Genomic DNA, 22,855 nt, shown 5'->3' with positions numbered 1-22,855 from the left:
TTCTTCTCTGTCAGGTTTATTATTTGCATTCGCTGATTTGGGAATCGAATTTTCATTAAAAATGATTTCTTTTGGGGGAGGTGATATCCTTTCAGAATATGTATCGTTTAAAACTGCATCTTTAGCATCTGTATTTTTATTATGCTTACTAGTTACTTCATTACTCACCTGTTTATTCATTAATTTGCTCTCACATGTAGCAACAACCCTTTTAACCTTTTTAAATAAATTTTTCATTTTCTGATGGCAGAAAAACGTTTTCTTCTTCAAATAATGACTATCCATATTTTTAAAATACTTACCTTTATTAAAATTAATTCAAAACAATTACAATAAGTAATTACATTCACTTAATTGGCCTAATAGCGTTTACTGATCAATTAATTAATTTATTTAACAAAGTCAGGTGAAGTAAAACTTTATAACCTGATCAATTTAATATAACTCCTAATTTACCTGCATCACTAATTTTAATAAACCTGGAAGGGAAAACATAAATTTGCAAAAACAATAACAACGCAAAATATTTATTTATTTACAACAATAAAAATAATCACATGTGTTTTAAATATACTTATTTTTTTACTTACACACCTTCTGCAACATATACCTGTAAAAAAATAATCCTAAACACTTTTTCTAATGATGCTGTTTAATACTATAATTTTATTTGTAACTTTAAACAACTATTTTTATCTAATTTGTATTAATTAAATAATTAATATCCTTATTTTAATTACCTTTGCTACTAATATCCTAATCAGTGTCTTTATTTGTTGTATTATTTATTAATTATCAGTGGTAAAATATCAAAATAATTTTTTAATTTAAAGAATTAAAGCTTTAAGCATTAATAACATGGGAAAATCACTTCTCTGAAATGTAAACAATGTGTTTGACCAATCACCATGTGGCTTCACAACAGACAGCCAATGAAAATGTCTACTGTCTTTCGACCAATCCGGTCGCGGCCTCTCTGTGACACTGTAGTGTCAACAACCAATCAGCACAAAGCTAGACTCCATGTGACTGCACACGTCACTACCAGCTTCCCCCTATCCCTCGTGATGTACCTCGTCCCCACGGAGCCCCACCAAACCTCCTCCCAGCCTCAGCTCCTTAATAGAACTCAAACAAATACCAACAAGGAAAAGGGCGTGCCACCACAGCACATTGTTCGCTCCTAAAAATCTGCGCACTTCTAACACTCGCTCCTCAGAGCTGTCAATTTTAATTTACTCGCGTGTTAATTTACAATCATTCGCGCTCTCACAGCGCGATCATAGCTCTCTTGGCTTCAATCACCAAGTCACGAAGCCTCGCCCAATGGGAGCGCGGCTCTCCTGTGACGCGACGCACTGGCGTCCAATGGCAGCGTGTGGTGACGCGACGCTCCAGCGTCCAATGGGGGCACAATGACGCGACGCGTTGGAAACGCAGCTGAGCAAGCGAAGCGGGCTTTAATTAAAACCCAGACAATAGCTGACGCTCTGCCAACTTTAAATTAAATACAAGTAAGCTTCTCCTAATGAGAGCACGACGCGCCTACACAACACACGGAGCTTTGCCAGCTCCTCCGTGGGCTCGGCCACCTCGCCCAATCACAGCGCGGGAGCTTGCCGGCTCCTCTGTGGGGGCTCGCCGGCCTCGCCCAATCAGAGCGCGGCCTTTGTATGACGCGACGGCGCGTCTCCCAATCACAGCGCGGCGGCCAACGTAATCAGCCGCTGCAGCTGTCGGCTCTCACGATTCACTCGCAGGCCTCCCCCCTCCTTCACAAAACACCGAGAACGCTCGGTGTATTACGAAAAGGAAAGAAAACAAAATTACTAGAGGGAAACGAGCAAAATATTAGATAGGCTCGAGGCAAGCGCATATAGTTAGGCGGGTTGTCAAGAAACTTAAAGAAGAGAACGAATGCGCAATAATAACCAAGATAAGGTTAAATCCACACAATTTAAGAAATTATGGATAATATAAAATACTTATAACAGTATTTTAAACAAAGATCGTGTTTCAACCAATAGGAGCGCTTGCTCTAACACTCCAACCAATCAGAGCGCGGCAGGCTCTGACGTATGCAGCAGGCTGCAGCTACAGGCTCTCTCCCACACGCTTTCACTCGTAAAACAGCCCCTCCCTTACAATTTTCAATCGGGGCACTTTTAAATGGATTTAAACAGCGCACAATGTTTCTAAATGTATTTAAGTGGCGCAAATCACTATATAACACCCTAAAACAGCGTTTTCTTTACTCTAAGGCTTAAAAAACGTTTCCAATCAATTTATAAAAACGCAATTAATAACAACATTTAAAACAAACCATTTGTCTGCTTCTCTAACAAAGAGATAGTTTTAAACATTCATTCAAGTATCCCTAACGTGGAATAGACGACGCTATTCTCACAGAATAGTCTCATTCACTAGTAAGGCAATTCTTACCCTACCCTTCTAACAGGTAATAATCAAAAGAGTCTCATTTAAAAGCAGACACCTAGATCCAGCAAGTTCAAACTCAACCCAGTTGACATTACAAATCATTCACGCACTTTCTCACAGAAAACCCTGATCATACACACAAATTCTTGGCAGGACTTGAACCAACCACAGAAAACGTCAAGCGTTGATAAGAATAGACGACGCTTATTTCCTTCCTCAGGACTCTAACCTTGGAAGAGAAATCAACGCTTATTTTTCTTCCTAGGACTCTAACCTTGGAAGAGAAAACAACCCTTACCCTTCACACAAGCTTGGATATATCTACTACTCTCTTCACAGAAAGCTTTAAAACAGGCTCACCAGGTCCCTCTGCTTAATGCTACAATTTCATAGGCAATCCTCACTATACATTCAACCATTCAATCTAAGGTCCCTAAACTTGTGTTGTACGCCCACAACACGTGATATATGCTATACCACAATTTTGAAACAGACAAATGCACTGTGTAACTCTTCTAGTCACACTACCTTGCCGGCCGGCAATTAACCAGGAATCTTTCACACTGCTGGAAAAATTCCTTAAGACTACATATAACACTCTGACATAACCCAAAAACTTAACAGTTGTTAAACATCAATCCTATGTCTATACCAACATATATGTAACATGTATGTCAAAAACAACATATAAACCATCCTCTGCTACCAAATTGTTAGAGCCTAAAAACTAAAATTCTTTATAAATGATGTCATAATCCACTATCACACTTACACTTACCAATCAATACCAGGCCCATAAACATAGAGAGTGAGGTGAATGGATACTATATGTTTGTTTAAGACATTCATAATAAACTATCTACAATAAACAAGACCAGCTTGTCATTTTTAAAAGTTTATTAAAACATATTTAGAAAAACTTAGGTTTGGAACTTTATTCAGGAAGCATTAGAAAAAGTCATAAGTAAGTTTTATTCAGCATTTTATAAAGAGAGCTTAATTCAAGAAATTATTATTCATTAGCAGAAATAAGTGAGAAAGAGCATTTCCAAAACCTAACTGTCTCTCTGACTCTACCCTCATCGCCTGAAAACAAAGTCTTAAAAAGTTACATTTCTTACGTGTAATCATCGAACAGCAGAACACGTCCTTCTGGAATCAAGAGCGTAAGCCAAAAGTTTGCAGCTAAAGCCCATTTTTATACCCTAAAATAAGCTGAGCTAACTATTTTTCACATTCCAACAGCTGAATTCTGGCTCTCCATTGGCTGAATCACCTCACGCCACAGTAAACTGTGACATCTTCCACCACGAGACCAGGCTTTACACAGAGTCATTGTTCATGCACAGAATCCTGGCAACAGTTCCATGGTCCGCTACATTTTGTAGCAAAAATGTTCAAGCAATACAAAATCTTGTCACGTCTCTTTCTTTCAGCCTTGAGGCTGACCGTTCTGAGCTTTCGTGGCACATCCAAACCCACTCCACAGAGTTGACTTTAGCAGTTCATTTTTTAAAACTTTCATAATAAAAGTTTGTAGGCTTGTCATCTTTTTTTTCAAAATAACTTTCTCCAGTGGCTTAGCATCAGTAGTCCTCTTTTAGAAGGCGTCAATTTTCTGCGCCACTTTTTGCTTGCGACCCTGCGCCACTTTCAGCCTGCGTCACATTCCAGAAAACTATTATTTAAACAAACACAAAAGAATAATTAATTCAAGTAAAGCAAACCCTTATGTACCACCCAGTCCCTTATTAATTATTAATTAACCCACTAATAAAAAACATTTAGCAGAAGCAAACATTTAAAGCAGCACATAAAATAACCACCATTCTTCATGTAGTCCAGCTTAATGTTTCTGAAAGAATAAAAAGATGATTAAATAATGCACAGACAGACAAACACAACATAGGACATACATGTAAGCACATATAAAAGCACATGCCATAAATGATCAGCTGCATGTTAATGGTGACAAAGACAATAGGACAGACATAACAAACAGGACAATATTAATAATGTGTTACAAAAACAGACTTGCAATTGCAACAAGAGCACATATAATTAGTTTCCCGCGTGTTCATGTGTGGTGCAAACTTAATCTAGGTTGGATTAATAAAATAAATCATGCAACAGTGCAATAATTAATCAGTTAATGTTATGGGGAATTGAATCCACAAGCCAGAATAAAATATTTTCTGCAGCCCGCTTTATCAGTATCAATAGTTATATGAAGTAATCATGGTATAAAGATTTTACTCCCACCATAGTCTGATTGTAGAAGAGACTAAAGTATAACCACTCTTAAGAAGGGCACTACTATTTTAATACATCACTCACTCAGTATGGTGGTAATGACTGCGTACGCAGAAGTGTATTAAGTAAGTAATGGTGACAACAACCCTGCTGACACAGAAAGCAGAGCTATGCCTTACATAAAGGAAAACCATCAGTGAGAGCACACAAGTTAGTTTTCGTCTATTATGTAAAAGAGGAGAAAAGTTTCTGTTTCTTTGCTGCTGGTCCTGAAATGCTGTTTATGAAGGATTCAATAATTAAGGGTAAAGACTGTTTACAAGGGATTTTGTTTATGAAACATTTTTAATTATTAGAATCTATTTGATGAGTAAGTCATAAACGAACAAACTCCAAGGTGTCCGAAGACAACAACACTGAATGAGAATTGATGAGCAAGCTGGCTGCCTGGTAGGAGCTCCTGTTAAGAGCTCCCAGTGCTTGGGATCCCACCTCTGGCTTTATCCCTGCTAGCACCCACGTAACTGGATTAAAAGTAACTGGATTGTAACCGGAGCGAACGCTTACCTGATTGACGGAGGTCTGGAGCCTGCAAAGCCCTGCGATCACCCATAATCTACGCTGGGCTGCTCCTGGACGCTCGCCTTCAGGCACCCCCATCGCTTTGACTGGACAGAACGGCTGGAACTCCGGGACAGACAGGACCTGATGAGCCGAGACGGAAGATCGGAGTCTGCCTGCTGGGTCTGCTGAGGGCTCTACACACGCTTGGGCGGCAGTGGCTGGAGTCTGCCCCGCGTCACCAGGCTGCTGCGGGTCTCTGCCAGACCTGGGACGGAGGTCTGGAGCCCACCCGAGGTCGAGCGCTGCTTAATACTTAAGTCGGAGGAGGGCGAAGACCTGGAAGCGGAGCTGCACTGAAGGTAGGCACTGGGAGCCATCCTGCTGCGGAGAGTCCCGCAGGGCTGCGTGGGGCATTGCAAGATCGGGTCGGAGGTCCGGAGCCTGTACATCCTCGGCGACCGATCAAGGGTTGCGCATACAAGGGAGGGGAGAGGCTTGGAATCGGAGCTGCCCCGGTGCCCTGTGGAACGGAACAGCAAGACCCCCTGCCGTGGGGTGCTCACTGGGAACAACAAGCCCCGGCTATGGTATACCCATGGTGCCATCCCTGAGGTTCCTGAGGTTGGCTGCTGGGTCGTGGTGGAGTGGGTGGCTGCCTGTGCTGCGCTGACGGTGCTGTTCGCACGGGAGCCCCCCCCTCCACTGATCCTGTCTGTGGTGCACGCGAGGGCATTATTGCAGTCGGCGAACCTGGGGTGCACGTGAGGGCATTACTGCGCTGACGGTGCTATTCGCACGGGAGTGCCCCCCCCCCCCGTGCACGTGAGGGCATTACTGCAGTCGGCGAACCTGTGCCTCGGGACGGGTTTGTGCCTGGGAGGTCGAGGACCCACCAGAAGGGCATTACTCTGCGCAAGAAGTCAAAGGTGCCAGGAGTCGATGAACAACTGCAGCTATGCACTTGATGGCCAGTCCATTGACAGACAACTATGACAACACTGGCAAAATCAAATCAACATGCTTTGTGTGCAGAAACAACAAAAGGCATTTATTTCACCCCACCCCACTCGCTGGCTTACATTTTCAAACAACCTCCTTTGTTCAAAATGGCTGGGGCCATAAAACTGTAGCAATAAATCCCCTCTGGTAACTCTGCTGCCCGCGAGGCTCCTCATCTTAACTCCTCCACACAAGACCTCCAAAAGTAGAGATAAGACCCTCCCCCAGCAAGCTAGGAGCTAAGCTTGCTCAGATGGAAAGTGAAACTGCCCTTCCCTCGAAGTAATGACAACAGACAGAGGACTAATGTCTATAGCTCCCCTATTGGTTCGGCCATTTTAGACTGGTCTCTCCTTGGCGACCATCATGGACTAGTCATCTTTCAATATCTGGCATAAGAATTGGACTTTTTAGACTATTTATAATCGTATTATACACATTTTATGTAACTTGCACCCATTCCACTATTCCTTCAGCTATAATGCACAGATCGCTACCTCTTATATTTCTGGCTGCTCACTAGTGTCACTTTTGACTCCTGATTGCAGTGTATTTTGATCCAGACTCTTATATCTTCTGGTTTGCAGCTGTATCAATTGTTATCAATTGTTATCAATTGTATCAATTGTTATCAATTGTATCTGGCTATTGACTCATGTACCTCACATATTTTTGACTATTCACTATTGTTCACCTTCGAGTCAGGTATTTTACAGTTTGCATAGGTACTTTATTCCAGTATATTTTTAGTATTGTACGTCTACTTTATTCTGCATTTGACTCTTGTTTGCAAGTGTATTTCGCTACTGACACATACTCACTACTGTCACTTTCGATTCAGGTTTTTTACTGCCTGCATAGGTATTGTATTTTATTCCTGCGTATGATTAGCATCATACGTCCACTTTATTTTGTTTGTAACCCACATCGAATTTACTGCTATTCCTGCAATATACCAATTAATTCCTCATGTAGACCTGTCACATTGATGTAACCTGCACTCATTACACCGTTCCCTCCCGGACACACTGATTACTACTGCACATATTTTGGGTGCCCTCCGGTACCGCCCCTGTGCCAGGGAAGTTATTGTCTGCATCTATATTCCGCTCCTGCTACAACTTTTATCCCTGTTTGCATTGACGACTACCTCATATACCCTGGCTGTTACTTGTGTCACTATTACTCCCTGCAACCGGCGACTACTGGGCACCCACACGCCCCTACCTATTCCGTCACCCTAACATGGAGCTCATCGGCAAGCACACATATAGAATCAACTACCCACCCACACTCACCAAAAACGCTGCAAAACGCTTTAAACACAATCTACTGAGGTCCCACCCTGAAACCCCCTTTGCAGACACCTACTTCTCACCGGTCAATGGTGCCGTAAACATTGATATCATCTTCCACACCACACGAAGAGCTCAATGGAGAAAAACGTTCCTCTCCTTACTCACCGTCTCCAATGCTAGGAAATCCGCTCATGGCCGAACACTCACCATCACACCTTCCCAACTCTTCCCGGGCAGAACCACCATCACTATCTATAACAACGGGATTGTCCTTATCCAATCCACAGACAGGAACCTGGAACTACTAGACAACCTGTTCCCCACTTTCATACAGCACCTCTCCAAACCACGGACCCCCACTCACAGCACTCACAGCACTCATAGCACTCTCAGTCCTATCACCCTTGATTTCACAGCCCCTAATCACAACCATTCTCTCCTAGCTCAGCCCCTAAACGACACGCACCTCTCCTCTACCCCCGTCACCACAGTCATTCCTCCACTTACTGTAGCCACATCACATTCCTCATTCACAGACTCAGACCTCTCCCCCTCACACACCAGCCGCACCCCCCCACCAACATCTTGACCCCCACTCATACCACAACCATTCCGCTCACCCCTGACACCACTTCCCATATCAACAACGCCGCTAATCTAGCGCAGCCCCAAAACGACACGCACCTCTCCTATACCACCGGCACCTTAGCCATGCTCCCATCCACTGCTGCTACCCCACACCCCTCAATCACTGACATTGATCTTGGCCCCACATACACCAGCCGTACCCCCTCCCCCCATACACCAGCCCACATTCCCATTCTTTTCACCCATGATATCACAGCCCCCACCCACATCCCGCCTAATCAAGCTAAGCATCTGATCGACAAGCTCACAGATAAACCCCACCCTTTATCCCCCCCATTCTCAGCCCTCACCTCCACTCATTAACCAACCACGCAGAACACGCCACCCCTATCTCTTCAACTACGACTCCTCAACAAAGAACCACATACAATCCCACCTCCCCCCCCCCATTCTCACCCCTCACTACCGTACATGCGCCCCCTTCACCACTAATAAACGCCCATCCTCCACACTGCACTCTCCGCCTACCACCAATACCCTCAACCACACCTCCAACATCTCCCCGATGTCACCCACGCCCGACCCTCCCATCCCCACCCCCAACACAACGCCCGACCCTCCCATCCCCACCTCCAACACATCTCCCACACTGGACTGCACTACGACCTCCCTCCTCCAGCTCAAAGAAGACATGCACATCATCAAACAACAACTACTCTGCCTATCACACTCCAGTCACCCCTCTCCCAACACCCTCCACCAGATCAAACAAGACATTCACATCATCAAACAATTACTCAGCACACATCCCAGACTGCCCGTACGCGCCTCCACCATCACCTCCCCTCCCAACTGGACCTCCACCCGGGTGGCGAACTCTCGCACTCGACTCCCAACGCACTGGACCACAATCCCTGTTCACAACCGCGAAAACCGCCCCCATCGCTCCTGTAATCCTCTCTCGGACCTCGATACAATCGCCCTCCTCCGCTCCTACGACCCAGCTCCCCATAGCAATACACCCAACACTCTCACTGCCATTCCTATGATTCACTCCAATCCCCTTAGACCCCCCACACTGAACAACAGAATAGCTATCCATAGTAACCTGAGTAAAGTCCCCCTCGCTCTAGAACCCCCTTCCACCCTCGACACACCCCGTCTCAAATGCACTCTCCTCAACTGCAGATCAGCCGCAAAACACTCCTTCGCTATCGCCGATCTCATCCTAAAACTGGATCTTGACTTAATCTTCATGACTGAAACATGGCTAACAGAATCTTCTACACCTATAATGGACATTCTGGTTCCCCCCAACTACCACATCACTAGACTTGACAGGACTGGCAATAAAAAAGGTGGCGGAATCGCATGTATACACAGGCGCAACCTCTCTGTCCTGAAAGTAACTTCCCCCTCCCTACCCTCCCCAACCTCCTGTGAATACATCTGCCTCGATATTATCAGTGAGGGCAAACCGATTTGCACTCTTCATGGCGTTTATCACCCACCCGGCGACAACCTTACCTTCTCCCAGCAAATCATGGATATTATCTCAACCAACTCCGGGCGACAACTCACACAAATATACCTTGGTGACTTCAACCTCCACTGGAACGATCATAATGATGCGGTGGTAAAAGGTCTGAAGAATTTCCTTAACGCCCTTGACCTCACTCAAATCTGCAACAGTCCAACTCACAAGAAAGGCTCTATCCTCGACCTTATCATCTCCAAAGAAGCCTCTATCCAACTCGAATCTATCCAACCCTGTGACTGGTCAGACCATCATATTATCACATTCTTCATCAATGAAAAAGTTAAATTTAACCCTGTTCAATCCGCCAGGCCCAAAATCTGGAAAAGAGACATGAAAAAACTAAACTCAAACTCTCTGCCCCCCAACAGCTGCAACTCACTACTTCCTCCTACTGGCGTTAAGGACGTCCAATCCTTGACTGATCACTATCTTAATACTATGTCCTCAATAATTAATGAAGTCGCACCCTTGCAGCTAAAAAAAGCCTCCGCAAAAGTCTCCAATCCCTGGTACGACGGGAGTCTCAATGACGACAGACGCGCCATGCGAATGCCAGAGCGCACCTGGAGATCAGCTCCCTCTGCACTGAACCTAAAAACCCTGAAGAAAAAGAGAAATGCCTACTTCAGGAAAATAAAACGCTCAAAATCAGTCTTCTTCAGCCGTCAGCTTGACCTAGCCAAAAATCGTCCGAGAAAGCTGTTTGAGCTTATCCGAACGCAATCCAAAGAACACCCCCAACCTCTCAACACTATGGGTGAAGCTCCCTCCTGCGAAGACTTCGCCTCTTTCTTTATCCAAAAAACTGACAACATAAAGAATGATCTACTCATGGATGCAAGCCGCTACCCCAAACCCCACTGCATAGCACCAACTAAACCAAAAAACAATGCCACCTGGTCAACCTTTGTCACCTACACGGAAGAAGAAATTGGCAAACTGCTCAGCACTCTGAAACCTTCCAATCACCTCACGGACCCCCTTCCTGCTAACGCTGTCAAAGTCCTTACCCCGTCGCTCCTTCCACTCTGGACTAAAATCATTAACAGCTCACTTCAACAAGGGTCCATTCCCGACTCCCTCAAAGTTGGACAAGTCACACCCTTGCTAAAGAAACCTACAGCCGACCCCTCAGACCTCAACAACTACCGCCCCATCACCAACATTCCGACTCTTGCCAAACTGCTAGAAAAATGCGTACAAATACAATTGTCTAAACACATTACTCAGTTTGATCTTCTCAACTCTCATCAATCAGGCTTCAGAGCAAATCACAGTACTGAAACTGCTATGACTCACATAATCGATGACGCCCTCCAAATCCTAGATCATAACGATACCTGCCTCCTCATCCTCCTTGATCTCTCCTCCGCATTTGACACCGTCAAACATGAGAATTTACTCGAACTATTAAACACAAGAATGGGCCTATCTGGAACTGTGCTCAAATGGTTCACGTCCTTTCTGCATAACAGGTCGCAGAAATTCAAGAGCAACAACCTGATGTCCGCGCCAAGACCTGTATCGCTAGGCGTACCACAAGGATCCTCCCTATCCCCAACTTTGTTCAACCTAGTTATGGAACCTCTCACCACCTTGCTACAAGAATCCAATGTACACTTCCACATGTATGCTGATGACACCCAACTTTATCTCAAACTTCAATCACCCAATGACATCACGCTCTTGAACTCAACGATCAGTAGCACCCAATCCTGGCTGGTCGCTAATCATCTCAAACTTAATGCCCTCAAAACAGAGTTCCTTTTGATCTCACCTCCCGCGAAGATCACTACCGCACACATATGGCTTAAACACCTAACGGCACTCAATGTTCAACCCACCATCGTGGACTCAGCGAAATCCTTGGGCATAACACTCGACACCAATCTCAGCATGCAGGAACACATCAACAAAGCAACTAAGGGAGCAAATTACCAAATCACCACCCTTAGGAAACTTAAACCCTTCCTTCCAGCCAAAGACTTCCAAACTGTGGTACAATCACTTGTCATACCTCAAATAGAATACGGCAGCACCGCCCTCTGCGGTCTCCCCCTAGCTACTACGGCACCCATAAGAGCCTCTTTAAACGCCGCAGCGAGACTTATCACTGGATCAAAAAAACACTCACACATTTCCCCTGACTTCCAAATCCCTGAACTGGCTGCCTTTTGAAGCCAGGATACACCTGAAAATCGCTTGTTTGACGCACAAGGCTGTCCACCTTAGCTCACCTAGATACCTCGCTCAGAAGCCTAAAAGATTCCGCAAAGAAAAAACCTACAAACGCTCTTTCTCAGGAATGGCTCCCAGGATTTGGAACTCACTCCCCCCTGAAATCAGACTCATCCCATCTACCATACTTTTCAAGAAAGAAGTAAAAGCGATCCTCATGGCTAAATGCACTTGAACCACTACTGGGGATCAACTTCAAAGACTCAGTGCTCATCTGTACTACTTGTTCGAACCCTTCGCTTTTGTTTGACCTTGAAATTGACTACTTGATTGTTTATGATATCATTTCACTGTACTTTTAACACTATAGATGTATCTGTGTATATCTGCACCTCTCCTATGTAAAGCGCTCTGATATCTGTGAAGATCTTGTTCGCGCTATATAAAACTTTCAAAATAAATAAAATAAATAAATGATACAAAGCACACGGGAAATCCTAATTATATAGAAATATTTATATTTTTATATATCTAAATTAAAAGGAGTACATACATAAAGAACACATCAGCAAAAATTTCATAAAAAGATGTAGAATCAAATTATTCACACAGTTCATAAACAACACCAACTCCAAGCATAATCACAAAGTAACAGATCTCCACTAGAGAGTAAACCTCACTTAAAAGACAATACATTTCTTTGGAGTTGATGGAAAGGTCGTCGTTTCTGTCTTTATGGCGTCAGTCCGTTAGACCATCATCAGGACAATTGTTTTTTTGCAAGGAAAAGACCGTTCTGTGTTGGGTAAAGCCTGGGTAAGGCCTACACATAAAATGTGGCATGAATATAAGATATAAGATTGCGATCAGGACCGTGATGGAGTCACTGATGGACGGTTCAAATACATTTCGTATCGAGACCCAGCATGAATGGCAGAATACTCTTTGATGCGTTGTAATTCGAAATTATTTCACGAGCAATGTCGTATGAAAGGGCATCTGTCGAAGGTAGCGTCCAAGCACGTGTGAAAGATAGCAGACGTCCCCGGTAGGCCATTAAAAAGACCCAGTGCATTCATGACTGGTGCTGTGGGTGGTGACGTCAATGGCGCAGCGATGTACAGAGTTGGTGATTCGATGGATATTTAGTCACATCCATTTTCATTATTGCAGTACAATGTGATGAGATAGGATGTTAATGATGCATTGACATGCAGAGGTAGTGATGGGGTATGTGGTCCCATCTGTGTTTATTATTGCAGTACAATGTAATGCACATTAATGGTGTTGTTGAACTGTGTGTAAGCAGCTAAGCATCTGAAAGAGTAAAATACGCACAAATCTTCGTCTCACGCATGTTAAGTATCCTTAAGTAACTCCTCTATTCTTAAAGGGCAAAAATAGATATAGAGGCAAGGGTGACGATCTAACCACAGTGGAGCAGACACTGGGTCAGTTCAAAAAGGTAATTTATGAGATTTGCACAAAGGCTATCATCACTAAGGCCCACCATATGCATTTTAAGTTTGAAAACACAGTTCCGTTGCTTTAGAAGAAGAAGGTTAGACAAATCGATAGGGCCAACGTTTTTCAGTGATCATTAATTGGATGCCATGGTGTCCGAGCTGTAAATAATCATTGTAAAAGCCAGATTGTCTCGCCTATGAGAGGTATTGACTTTCTCGTTTTGTTTTTGTTGCCATTTTGTATAGCAGTCTAGGTGCTGTGCAACATGGCTGAAAGTTAAAAATAAAAAGCGTTTTGGTGGAGCCAGCATTGGCCTTGCGCTTTTTTAGGTCTCGGCTAGAAGCGAGCGAAGCTCGCTCTCGCCAGAGACCTTATTGTTAGCGACTCAGCTTCCCAGGAGGACAGTCCTGGCCGCGCGCAAGGCAATTTGCGCCGGCCGCGCGCACGCGAACGCGCTGTCCTCCTCGGAAGCTGAGACGCTAGCTATACCTCTCTAGGTTCATGCTTCGCTGGATTGATTGAAAAGGCAGCCTTTGTCCTAATACACTGCACACCCTCGCTTGTTGCGTGGGTGTCTAGATTCGGGATGTATTTCTTTTTTTCTTGTCTGTCTGGCTCGAGCTCAGCATCATGGTGAAGATTTCACGATCATGTCTAATATATTACATGTGCATGGCGAACGTCTGGTTAACGTTTACATTTACTTTTTTTGCCGTGACCTACGTGATTTAGTTAAGCAGAAAAAAAGACGTGTCATGATTGTAACTGGAAAAAAATATTCCTTTGGCGGGTGAACGTTTCGTGGGCTGTGATGGAAAAGTGATCAGATAAACTCGGGGAAACCCAGCAATGCGCGAGAAGTACGATGACAGCTGCGCCGTTTGCACGTAGCTGAGATGAGTGGAATTGTTTAGCCTGTGTGTCACATCCGTTTTATATAGTGATTAGGCTAATCTCATTTATAGGTTTTTCATGTCAGTAATGTTGTACTTGTATTGTACTTCATATCAGCAGGCCATTTCCTTATCGATTAGTTCAACCTTAAAGCACTTGTGGTTTTCCCATCGTTAATTTAAGGCGTGTGATGTAAATGAATGCCAAATTCTAAATGACAGGACATTTTCCCCATTAGTCATCATGTGCAGCTCAATGTAGGCTTCGGTCTTAACTTCTTACATTTGTATACCCATCAGTTCTCTAAATTACTGATTTATGGCCAATTCCAATTAACCCTGCAAACTAGATCGGCCTGGGAGTACATCGAGTTAGTCTGTTGACAACATATTTATTAGTAGTGAGTGCAGAGTAGTGAGTGCAGAGTGCAGAGCAGTGAGTGCAGAGTAGTGAGTAGTGAGTGCTGAGTAGTGAGTGCAGAGTAGTGAGTGCAGAGTAGTGAGTGCAAAGTAGTGAGTAGTGAGTGCTGAGTAGTGAGTGCAGAGTAGTGAGTAGTGAGTGCAGAGTAGTGAGTGCTAAGTAGTGAGTGCAGAGTGCAGAGTAGTGAGTGCAGAGTGCAGAGTAGTGAGTAGTGAGTGCAGAGTAGTGAGTGCAGAGTAGTGAGTAGTGAGTGCAGAGTGCAGAGTAGTGAGTGCAGAGTGCAGAGTAGTGAGTAGTGAGTGCAGAGTAGTGAGTAGTGAGTGCAGAGTAGTGAGTGCAGAGTAGTGAGTGCAGAGTAGTGAGTGCAGAGTAGTGAGTGCAGAGTAGTGAGTAGTGAATGCAGAGTAGTGAGTGCAGAGTAGTGAGTAGTGAGTGCAGAGTAGTGAGTGCAGAGTAGTGAGTGCAGAGTAGTGAGTGCAGAGTAGTGAGTGCAGAGTAGTGAGTGCAGAGTAGTGAGTGCAGAGTAGTGAGTGCAGAGTAGTGAGTAGTGAGTGCAGAGTAGTGAGTGCAGAGTAGTGAGTGCAGAGTAGTGAGTGCAGAGTAGTGAGTGCAGAGTAGTGAGTGCAGAGTAGTGAGTGCAGAGTAGTGAGTGCAGAGTAGTGAGTGCAGAGTGCAAAGTAGTGAGTGCAGAGTGCAGAGTAGTGAGTGCAGAGTGCAAAGTAGTGAGTGCAGAGTGCAGAGTAGTGAGTGCAGAGTAGTGAGTGCAGAGTAGTGAGTGCAGAGTAGTGAGTGCAGAGTAGTGAGTGCAGAGTAGTGAGTGCAGAGTAGTGAGTGCAGAGTAGTGAGTGCAGAGTAGTGAGTGCAGAGTAGTGAGTGCAGAGTAGTGAGTGCAGAGTGCAGAGTAGTGAGTGCAGAGTGCAGAGTAGTGAGTGCAGAGTGCAGAGTAGTGAGTGCAGAGTGCAGAGTAGTGAGTGCAGAGTGCAGAGTAGTGAGTGCAGAGTAGTGAGTGCAGAGTGCAGAGTAGTGAGTGCAGAGTAGTGAGTGCAGAGTGCAGAGTAGTGAGTGCAGAGTGCAGAGTAGTGAGTGCAGAGTGCAGAGTAGTGAGTAGTGAGTGCAGAGTAGTGAGTGCAGAGTAGTGAGTGCAGAGTGCAGAGTAGTGAGTAGTGAGTGCAGAGTAGTGAGTGCAGAGTAGTGAGTGCAGAGTGCAGAGTAGTGAGTAGTGAGTGCAGAGTAGTGAGTGCAGAGTGGTGAGTGCAGAGTAGTGAGTGGTGAGTGCAGAGTAGTGAGTAGTGAGTGCAGAGTAGTGAGTGCAGAGTAGTGAGTGCAGAGTAGTGAGTGCAGAGTAGTGAGTGCAGAGTAGTGAGTAGTGAGTGCAGAGTAGTGAGTAGTGAGTGCAGAGTAGTGAGTGCAGAGTAGTGAGTAGTGAGTGCAGAGTAGTGAGTGCAGAGTAGTGAGTGCAGAGTAGTGAGTGCAGAGTAGTGAGTGCAGAGTAGTGAGTGCAGAGTAGTGAGTGCAGAGTAGTGAGTGCAGAGTAGTGAGTGCAGAGTAGTGAGTAGTGAGTGCAGAGTAGTGAGTGCAGAGTAGTGAGTGCAGAGTAGTGAGTGCAGAGTAGTGAGTGCAGAGTAGTGAGTGCAGAGTAGTGAGTGCAGAGTAGTGAGTGCAGAGTAGTGAGTGCAGAGTAGTGAGTGCAGAGTAGTGAGTAGTGAGTGCAGAGTAGTGAGTGCAGAGTAGTGAGTGCAGAGTAGTGAGTGCAGAGTAGTGAGTGCAGAGTAGTGAGTGCAGAGTAGTGAGTGCAGAGTGCAGAGTAGTGAGTGCAGAGTGCAGAGTAGTGAGTGCAGAGTGCAGAGTAGTGAGTGCAGAGTGCAGAGTAGTGAGTGCAGAGTGCAGAGTAGTGAGTGCAGAGTGCAGAGTAGTGAGTGCAGAGTGCAGAGTAGTGAGTGCAGAGTAGTGAGTGCAGAGTAGTGAGTGCAGAGTGCAGAGTAGTGAGTGCAGAGTAGTGAGTGCAGAGTGCAGAGTAGTGAGTGCAGAGTGCAGAGTAGTGAGTGCAGAGTAGTGAGTGCAGAGTGCAGAGTAGTGAGTGCAGAGTGCAGAGTAGTGAGTGCAGAGTGCAGAGTAGTGAGTGCAGAGTGCAGAGTAATGAGTGCAGAGTGCAGAGTAGTGAGTGCAGAGTGAGTGTGCAGAATGCAGAGTAGTGAGTGCAGAGTGAGTGTGCAGAATGCAGAGTAGTGAGTGCAGAGTGAGTGTGCAGAATGCAGAGTAGTGAGTGCAGAGTGAGTGTGCAGAATGCAGAATAGTGAGTGCAGAGTGAGTGTGCAGAATAGTGAGTGCAGAGTGAGTGTGCAGAATGCAGAATAGTGAGTGCAGAGTAGTGAGTGCAGAATGCAGAGTAGTGAGTGCAGAGTAGTGAGTGCAGAATGCAGAGTAGTGAGTGCAGAGTAGTGAGTGCAGAATGCAGAGTAGTGAGTGCAGAGTAGTGAGTGCAGAATGCAGAGTAGTGAGTGCAGAGTAGTGAGTGCAGAATGCAGAGTAGTGAGTGCAGAGTAGTGAGTGCAGAATGCAGAGTAGTGAGTGCAGAGTAGTGAGTGCAGAATGCAGAGTAGTGAGTGCAGAGTAGTGAGTGCAGAATGCAGAGTAGTGAGTGCAGAGTAGTGAGTGCAGAATGCAGAGTAGTGAGTGCAGAGTAGTGAGTGCAGAATGCAGAGTAGTGAGTGCAGAATGCAGAGTAGTGAGTGCAGAGTAGTGAGTGCAGAATGCAGAGTAGTGAGTGCAGAGTAGTGAGTGCAGAATGCAGAGTAGTGAGTGCAGAGTAGTGAGTGCAGAATGCAGAGTAGTGAGTGCAGAGTAGTGAGTGCAGAGTAGTGAGTGCAGAGTAGTGAGTGCAGAGTAGTGAGTGCAGAGTAGTGAGTGCAGAGTAGTGAGTGCAGAGTAGTGAGTGCAGAGTAGTGAGTGTGCAGAGTAGTGAGTGCAGAGTAGTGAGTGTGCAGAGTAGTGAGTGTGCAGAGTAGTGAGTGTGCAGAGTAGTGAGTGTGCAGAGTAGTGAGTGTGCAGAGTAGTGAGTGTGCAGAGTAGTGAGTGTGCAGAGTAGTGAGTGTGCAGAGTAGTGAGTGTGCAGAGTAGTGAGTGTGCAGAGTAGTGAGTGTGCAGAGTAGTGAGTGTGCAGAGTAGTGAGTGCTGTTGAGTGCAGAGTGCTGTGTATTGGCAATGTAAATGACAATGCCATTTATTTATGATTTAAAGAAAAAAAAAGAAATGTCATGAGCAATGCCAATTGCTCTACCTTTAATGATGCCGAGACCATTGCATTGCAAATGCTTGTTTATTATCGCTGGCGGGAGGCAACACGGGGGGATGGGGTAGTACATGTTTTGCACAGCTGAGACAACAGAGGGTTTGGGGGAAAAATGCAATATGACGTGGCCAATCCTGGACAGGTCATTGTGCTTACTTTTTTTATTGCAAGATGGGAAGCTACACTTAAGGTTTGGGGAGGCAAAACGGTTGGCAGGTAGGGTGTCAACACTGATAACGGAGGGGGTGAGGGGAAAATAGTGTTATGACTCCGCCTGGGGTGTCTGCATCATATTGTTTTGAGGTCAAGCCTCTGCTGCACATGCGCTGCTCTGGGAGGCATGCTGTATTCGGTATATGGGCTGTCGGGACTTTGGACATGCGCACTGCTTTTGGTTGGTTAGTGTGGCTGCTTTTTATAAACAACATCAACAATATATAAGCGGACATCAACAATTGATTCTTTTGGTTTGCCAGCTCTGGCCATTTCTTGACTCCTCACTCCCTCACATGCAAATGCAGCTTCCATCCATGTTGGTATCTGGAGGAAACATTTAGTCCCTTTTTCTACCGGCCACTGACCTGCTGATGAATGTCATGGGATTCCGAAGGTAAGATCAAGATTAAGTTAGTATTTGCAATGCAATAGGTCTCACATTACTGAAAGTTTGACCTATTGGCAATGCAAATAATAATGCAACGCCAATAGCTCAAACTTTCAGTAATGCAAGACCTATAGCATTTCATGCTTGTTTTTTGTTATGGCTGGTGGCGAGGCAACACAGACAATGAAAAAAGGGCGGTTGGGGACAACACTGACAACAGAAGAGGGTGAATATGGGTGACAATGGAAGAAGGAAGGTGCTGGGGCCAGCAGAGGAACAACGGAGGATAGGAGGGAGGGGCTGGAGGCAAGCAGACAGACATCAGAGGGTGGAATAAGGGACTGGAGGTATCAGAATGACAGCGGAGGATTGGCGAGCGGGAAAAACTCCGGGGGCAGAGAACACTAGGGTGACAGCTGAAAAATAACATTATCTTTGAGTACTTAAACCCAAAGAAAAAAGTAGCACCTAAAAAATAAGTTGTGGAAAGAAACAAGTAATGCATCCATGTTCCAGGGGAGGCACAAACACACAAATAGAAAGAAAGCCTACTGCAGGTGACCGATATACAAGCATATGAGTGACAATGAAGGAATGTGCGGTCTCTAAGCCCACTGATAGAAAACAAAAGGTCTCAAAAGGGACATCCCATGTACTGTCCTAAGCGAGACCGAAAAATGTGCTATCATTTTGGTCGTGGAGCATCTACATCTGATATTTCTCCCATATTCTGGTATATGGGTTTTGAATTTTGTAATGAAGTGTGTCACACTTGCCATGAAAAAACATGTTTTCTTGTTTTAGAGTCCACTCTACCTCCAGATCACCAGAAACACCAACACCTATAAGACATTGATTGTGAATTTGTTCTTAGATTCTAGTGATGAATATGTTCTAAGAAGTCAGTGATGCAGCCTTTTCTCATTTTTGTTTGTAGGTGTCGCTGGTGTTAGCAGCGCGAAGCGCTGCGTCCAGCGAAAGACCTTATGTTGTGCACTTGCCGGGAATGTTGGACAGGGGAAGGGTACGCAATTTCACCTCGTGGGCGTGCACGCCCAGCCCTGCGCATCTATATCTAAATCTATATCTAAATCTATATATATATATATATATATATATATATATATATATATATATATATATATATATATACACATCACTCTCTTCTCAGTTTGATATGACTCCTGCATGCTGCAATTTCGTTTAGCCCTGATAAGTTCACCAAAAGGGATACTGCGTTTCAAGTTTGGTGGATGACAACTTTCAGCATGCAGTAAGCTGTTGCCAGCCGTAGGCTTGCGAAAGAGAGAACTGGTTAACACTCCACCCACAAAAAACTAAAAACTTGCAAACTGCTGGATTTTTTCCGTGTAGAAACTGCAAGGCTTGCAAACACAGCTATAAATGTAAAAGCGTAAAAATCTCCCAAGATCAGGAAGAACACAAAATCACGAAACAACTGGGATGCAACACTGAATTCGCGGTATACGCGTTACAGTGTCCCTGTAACAAATGTTATATAGGGATGACCACAAAAAAAGCCAAGTTGAGGGTATTGGAACACATGAGGGTCATTAAAAATGTCAATCCACAGTATCCGGTGGCCAGGCATTTTGCCTCTGTACATAACCAAGATCCTGATCTGCTGAGATTCACGGTGATTGACTGTGTGGAAAAGAAAGAAAGGGGTGGTAACAGGTTGTTGGCTCTGCGAAAACTCGAGTCTCGTTACATCATAAGATATAACACCACACATCCGAATGGGCACAATTTGGGGGAAGAATTGGCTGTTCATTTGCAAACTTGAAAATGTATTAATAGCTGTTCACTGTTCTCCATCATTTTCCATTCTTGAAGTCTATGAATGTTTTAAATTCACTTTGGTGCAAGGACGTTTTTAAATTATTGCATATATTCGTGTTTTTCTTTATTTACAGATGTCGTCTTGAAACGTGACTGATTAGAAATCACCCACTTGGGTAACACACAGTCTGATTAATGATTATGATTTGAGAAACAACGTCAACTTGACTGAAAATTAATTTGTGGATTAACTTTGTGGCTTAATGTGAGGTATCACGAAATTGGAGCCTTTTGGCTGAAATCATTACCCACTTGGGTTTACACACACATACGAACTGGTGAAAAAAGCCATCAAGGACCTTCATTGTTATTTGAACATGTTTCTCTATTATTTGTTAAATCACGTTTTGTAATTGTCACAAAGTGAAAAGAGAAAACATTGTAGCAAAGTATTTCTTTCATGTCCTTGCAAACACGTGCACGTTACTTTGTATCATGTCACTTTAAATAGAATGGCCGCTTTAAGCAATGTTACCCGTGAGCAAGAAGCTTGGCTTCGAAACGCGTTGGGTTGTTTTTTTCGTGAGCCAAATAAATACTAACATCAAGCACCATTTGGGCCTCGGCACTGGTTTTTTGATAAAAAATCGTGGTATACCAGGGAAAGGTATAATAACGAGGAAGTGGCGATTCCGCCGGGAGCCCGCCGTTGCAAGCGGCTTAAGCTAGCCAAATTCTGTGTGGTGTAATATATATATATATATATATATATATATATATATATATATATATATATATATATATATATATATATATATATATATATATATATATATATATATATATATATACGAAATTGCAGCATGCAGGAGTCATATCAAACTGAGAAGAGAGTGATGTGTAAAAGATTTTGTGAAAGGGGTTACAGTAAACATGTCATTAAACAAGCTGAAGCCAAGGTTGAACTCATGGAAAGGAAAAATTTACTGGTTCCCAAGGCTCGTACGAATTCTGACCAGATCAGATTCATTACTAGCTTTGATAGTCAGTCATGGAGAGTCAGGAAAAGTCTTGAGAAATATTGGGATGTCCTAAAACTCGATGATGACATAAAGGAAGTAATCAGTGACCGTCCTGCAGTTACCTTTAAAAAGGCAAAATCGCTCAAAGACACTCTAAGCAATGCCCTAATAAAGGAAAAAACTAAAAACTTGCAAACTGCTGGATTTTTTCCGTGTAGAAACTGCAAGGCTTGCAAACACAGCTATAAATGTAAAAGCGTAAAAATCTCCCAAGATCAGGAAGAACACAAAATCACGAAACAACTGGGATGCAACACTGAATTCGCGGTATACGCGTTACAGTGTCCCTGTAACAAATGTTATATAGGGATGACCACAAAAAAAGCCAAGTTGAGGGTATTGGAACACATGAGGGCCATTAAAAATGTCAATCGACAGTATCCGGTGGCCAGGCATTTTGCCTCTGTACATAACCAAGATCCTGATCTGCTGAGATTCACGGTGATTGACTGTGTGGAAAAGAAAGAAAGGGGTGGTAACAGGTTGTTGGCTCTGCGAAAACTCGAGTCTCGTTACATCATAAGATATAACACCACACATCCGAATGGGCACAATTTGGGGGAAGAATTGGCTGTTCATTTGCAAACTTGAAAATGTATTAATAGCTGTTCACTGTTCTCCATCATTTTCCATTCTTGAAGTCTATGAATGTTTTAAATTCACTTTGGTGCAAGGACGTTTTTAAATTATTGCATAGATTCGTGTTTTTCTTTATTTACAGATGTCGTCTTGAAACGTGACTGATTAGAAATCACCCACTTGGGTAACACACAGTCTGATTAATGATCATGATTTGAGAAACAACGTCAACTTGACTGAAAATTAATTTGTGGATTAACTTTGTGGCTTAATGTGAGGTATCACGAAATTGGAGCCTTTTGGCTGAAATCATTACCCACTTGGGTTTATACACACATACGAACTGGTGAAAAAAGCCATCAAGGACCTTCATTGTTATTTGAACATGTTTCTCTATTATTTGTTAAATCACGTTTTGTAATTGTCACAAAGTGAAAAGAGAAAACATTGTAGCAAAGTATTTCTTTCATGTCCTTGCAAACACGTGCACGTTACTTTGTATCATGTCACTTTAAATAGAATGGCCGCTTTAAGCAATGTTACCCGTGAGCAAGAAGCTTGGCTTCGAAACGCGTTGGGTTGTTTTTTTCGTGAGCCAAATAAATACTAACATCAAGCACCATTTGGGCCTCGGCACTGGTTTTTTGATAAAAAATCGTGGTATACCAGGGAAAGGTATAATATATATATATATATATATATATATATATATATATATATATATATATATATATTATATATATATATATATATATATATATATATATATATATATATATATATATATATATATCCCCCCCCCCCCCACATAATTACACTGCACTCAATGGAACATACACTCCAAATACCACTCAGTCC

The 22,855-nt window shown here is 43.8% G+C and overlaps 1 protein-coding gene across 3 annotated transcripts in view; it reads left to right on the top strand.

Annotated features, from left to right (window-relative positions):
• Positions 1-22,855, top strand: part of DDHD2 (DDHD domain containing 2) — a 589,722-nt gene that overhangs the window by 146,352 nt on the left and 420,515 nt on the right. Inside the window, exon 2 of one of the 3 annotated variants that reach the window (XM_086949920.1) lies at positions 19,471-19,557. The exons of the other annotated variants lie outside the window; for them this stretch is intronic. Coding sequence (XP_086806046.1) covers positions 19,540-19,557 — 18 coding nt within the window. The 5' untranslated portion in view covers positions 19,471-19,539. The remainder of the gene's footprint in view (positions 1-19,470; positions 19,558-22,855) is intronic. 3 annotated transcript variants of the gene reach the window in all.

This window comes from Lissotriton vulgaris, unplaced genomic scaffold, assembly GCF_964263255.1.
Source record: "Lissotriton vulgaris unplaced genomic scaffold, aLisVul1.2 SCAFFOLD_415, whole genome shotgun sequence".
NCBI classification, from domain to species: Eukaryota; Metazoa; Chordata; class Amphibia; order Caudata; family Salamandridae; genus Lissotriton; species Lissotriton vulgaris.
The sequence above is the reverse complement of the archived record's forward strand: the minus strand, read 5'-3'. Positions and strand labels throughout refer to the sequence as shown.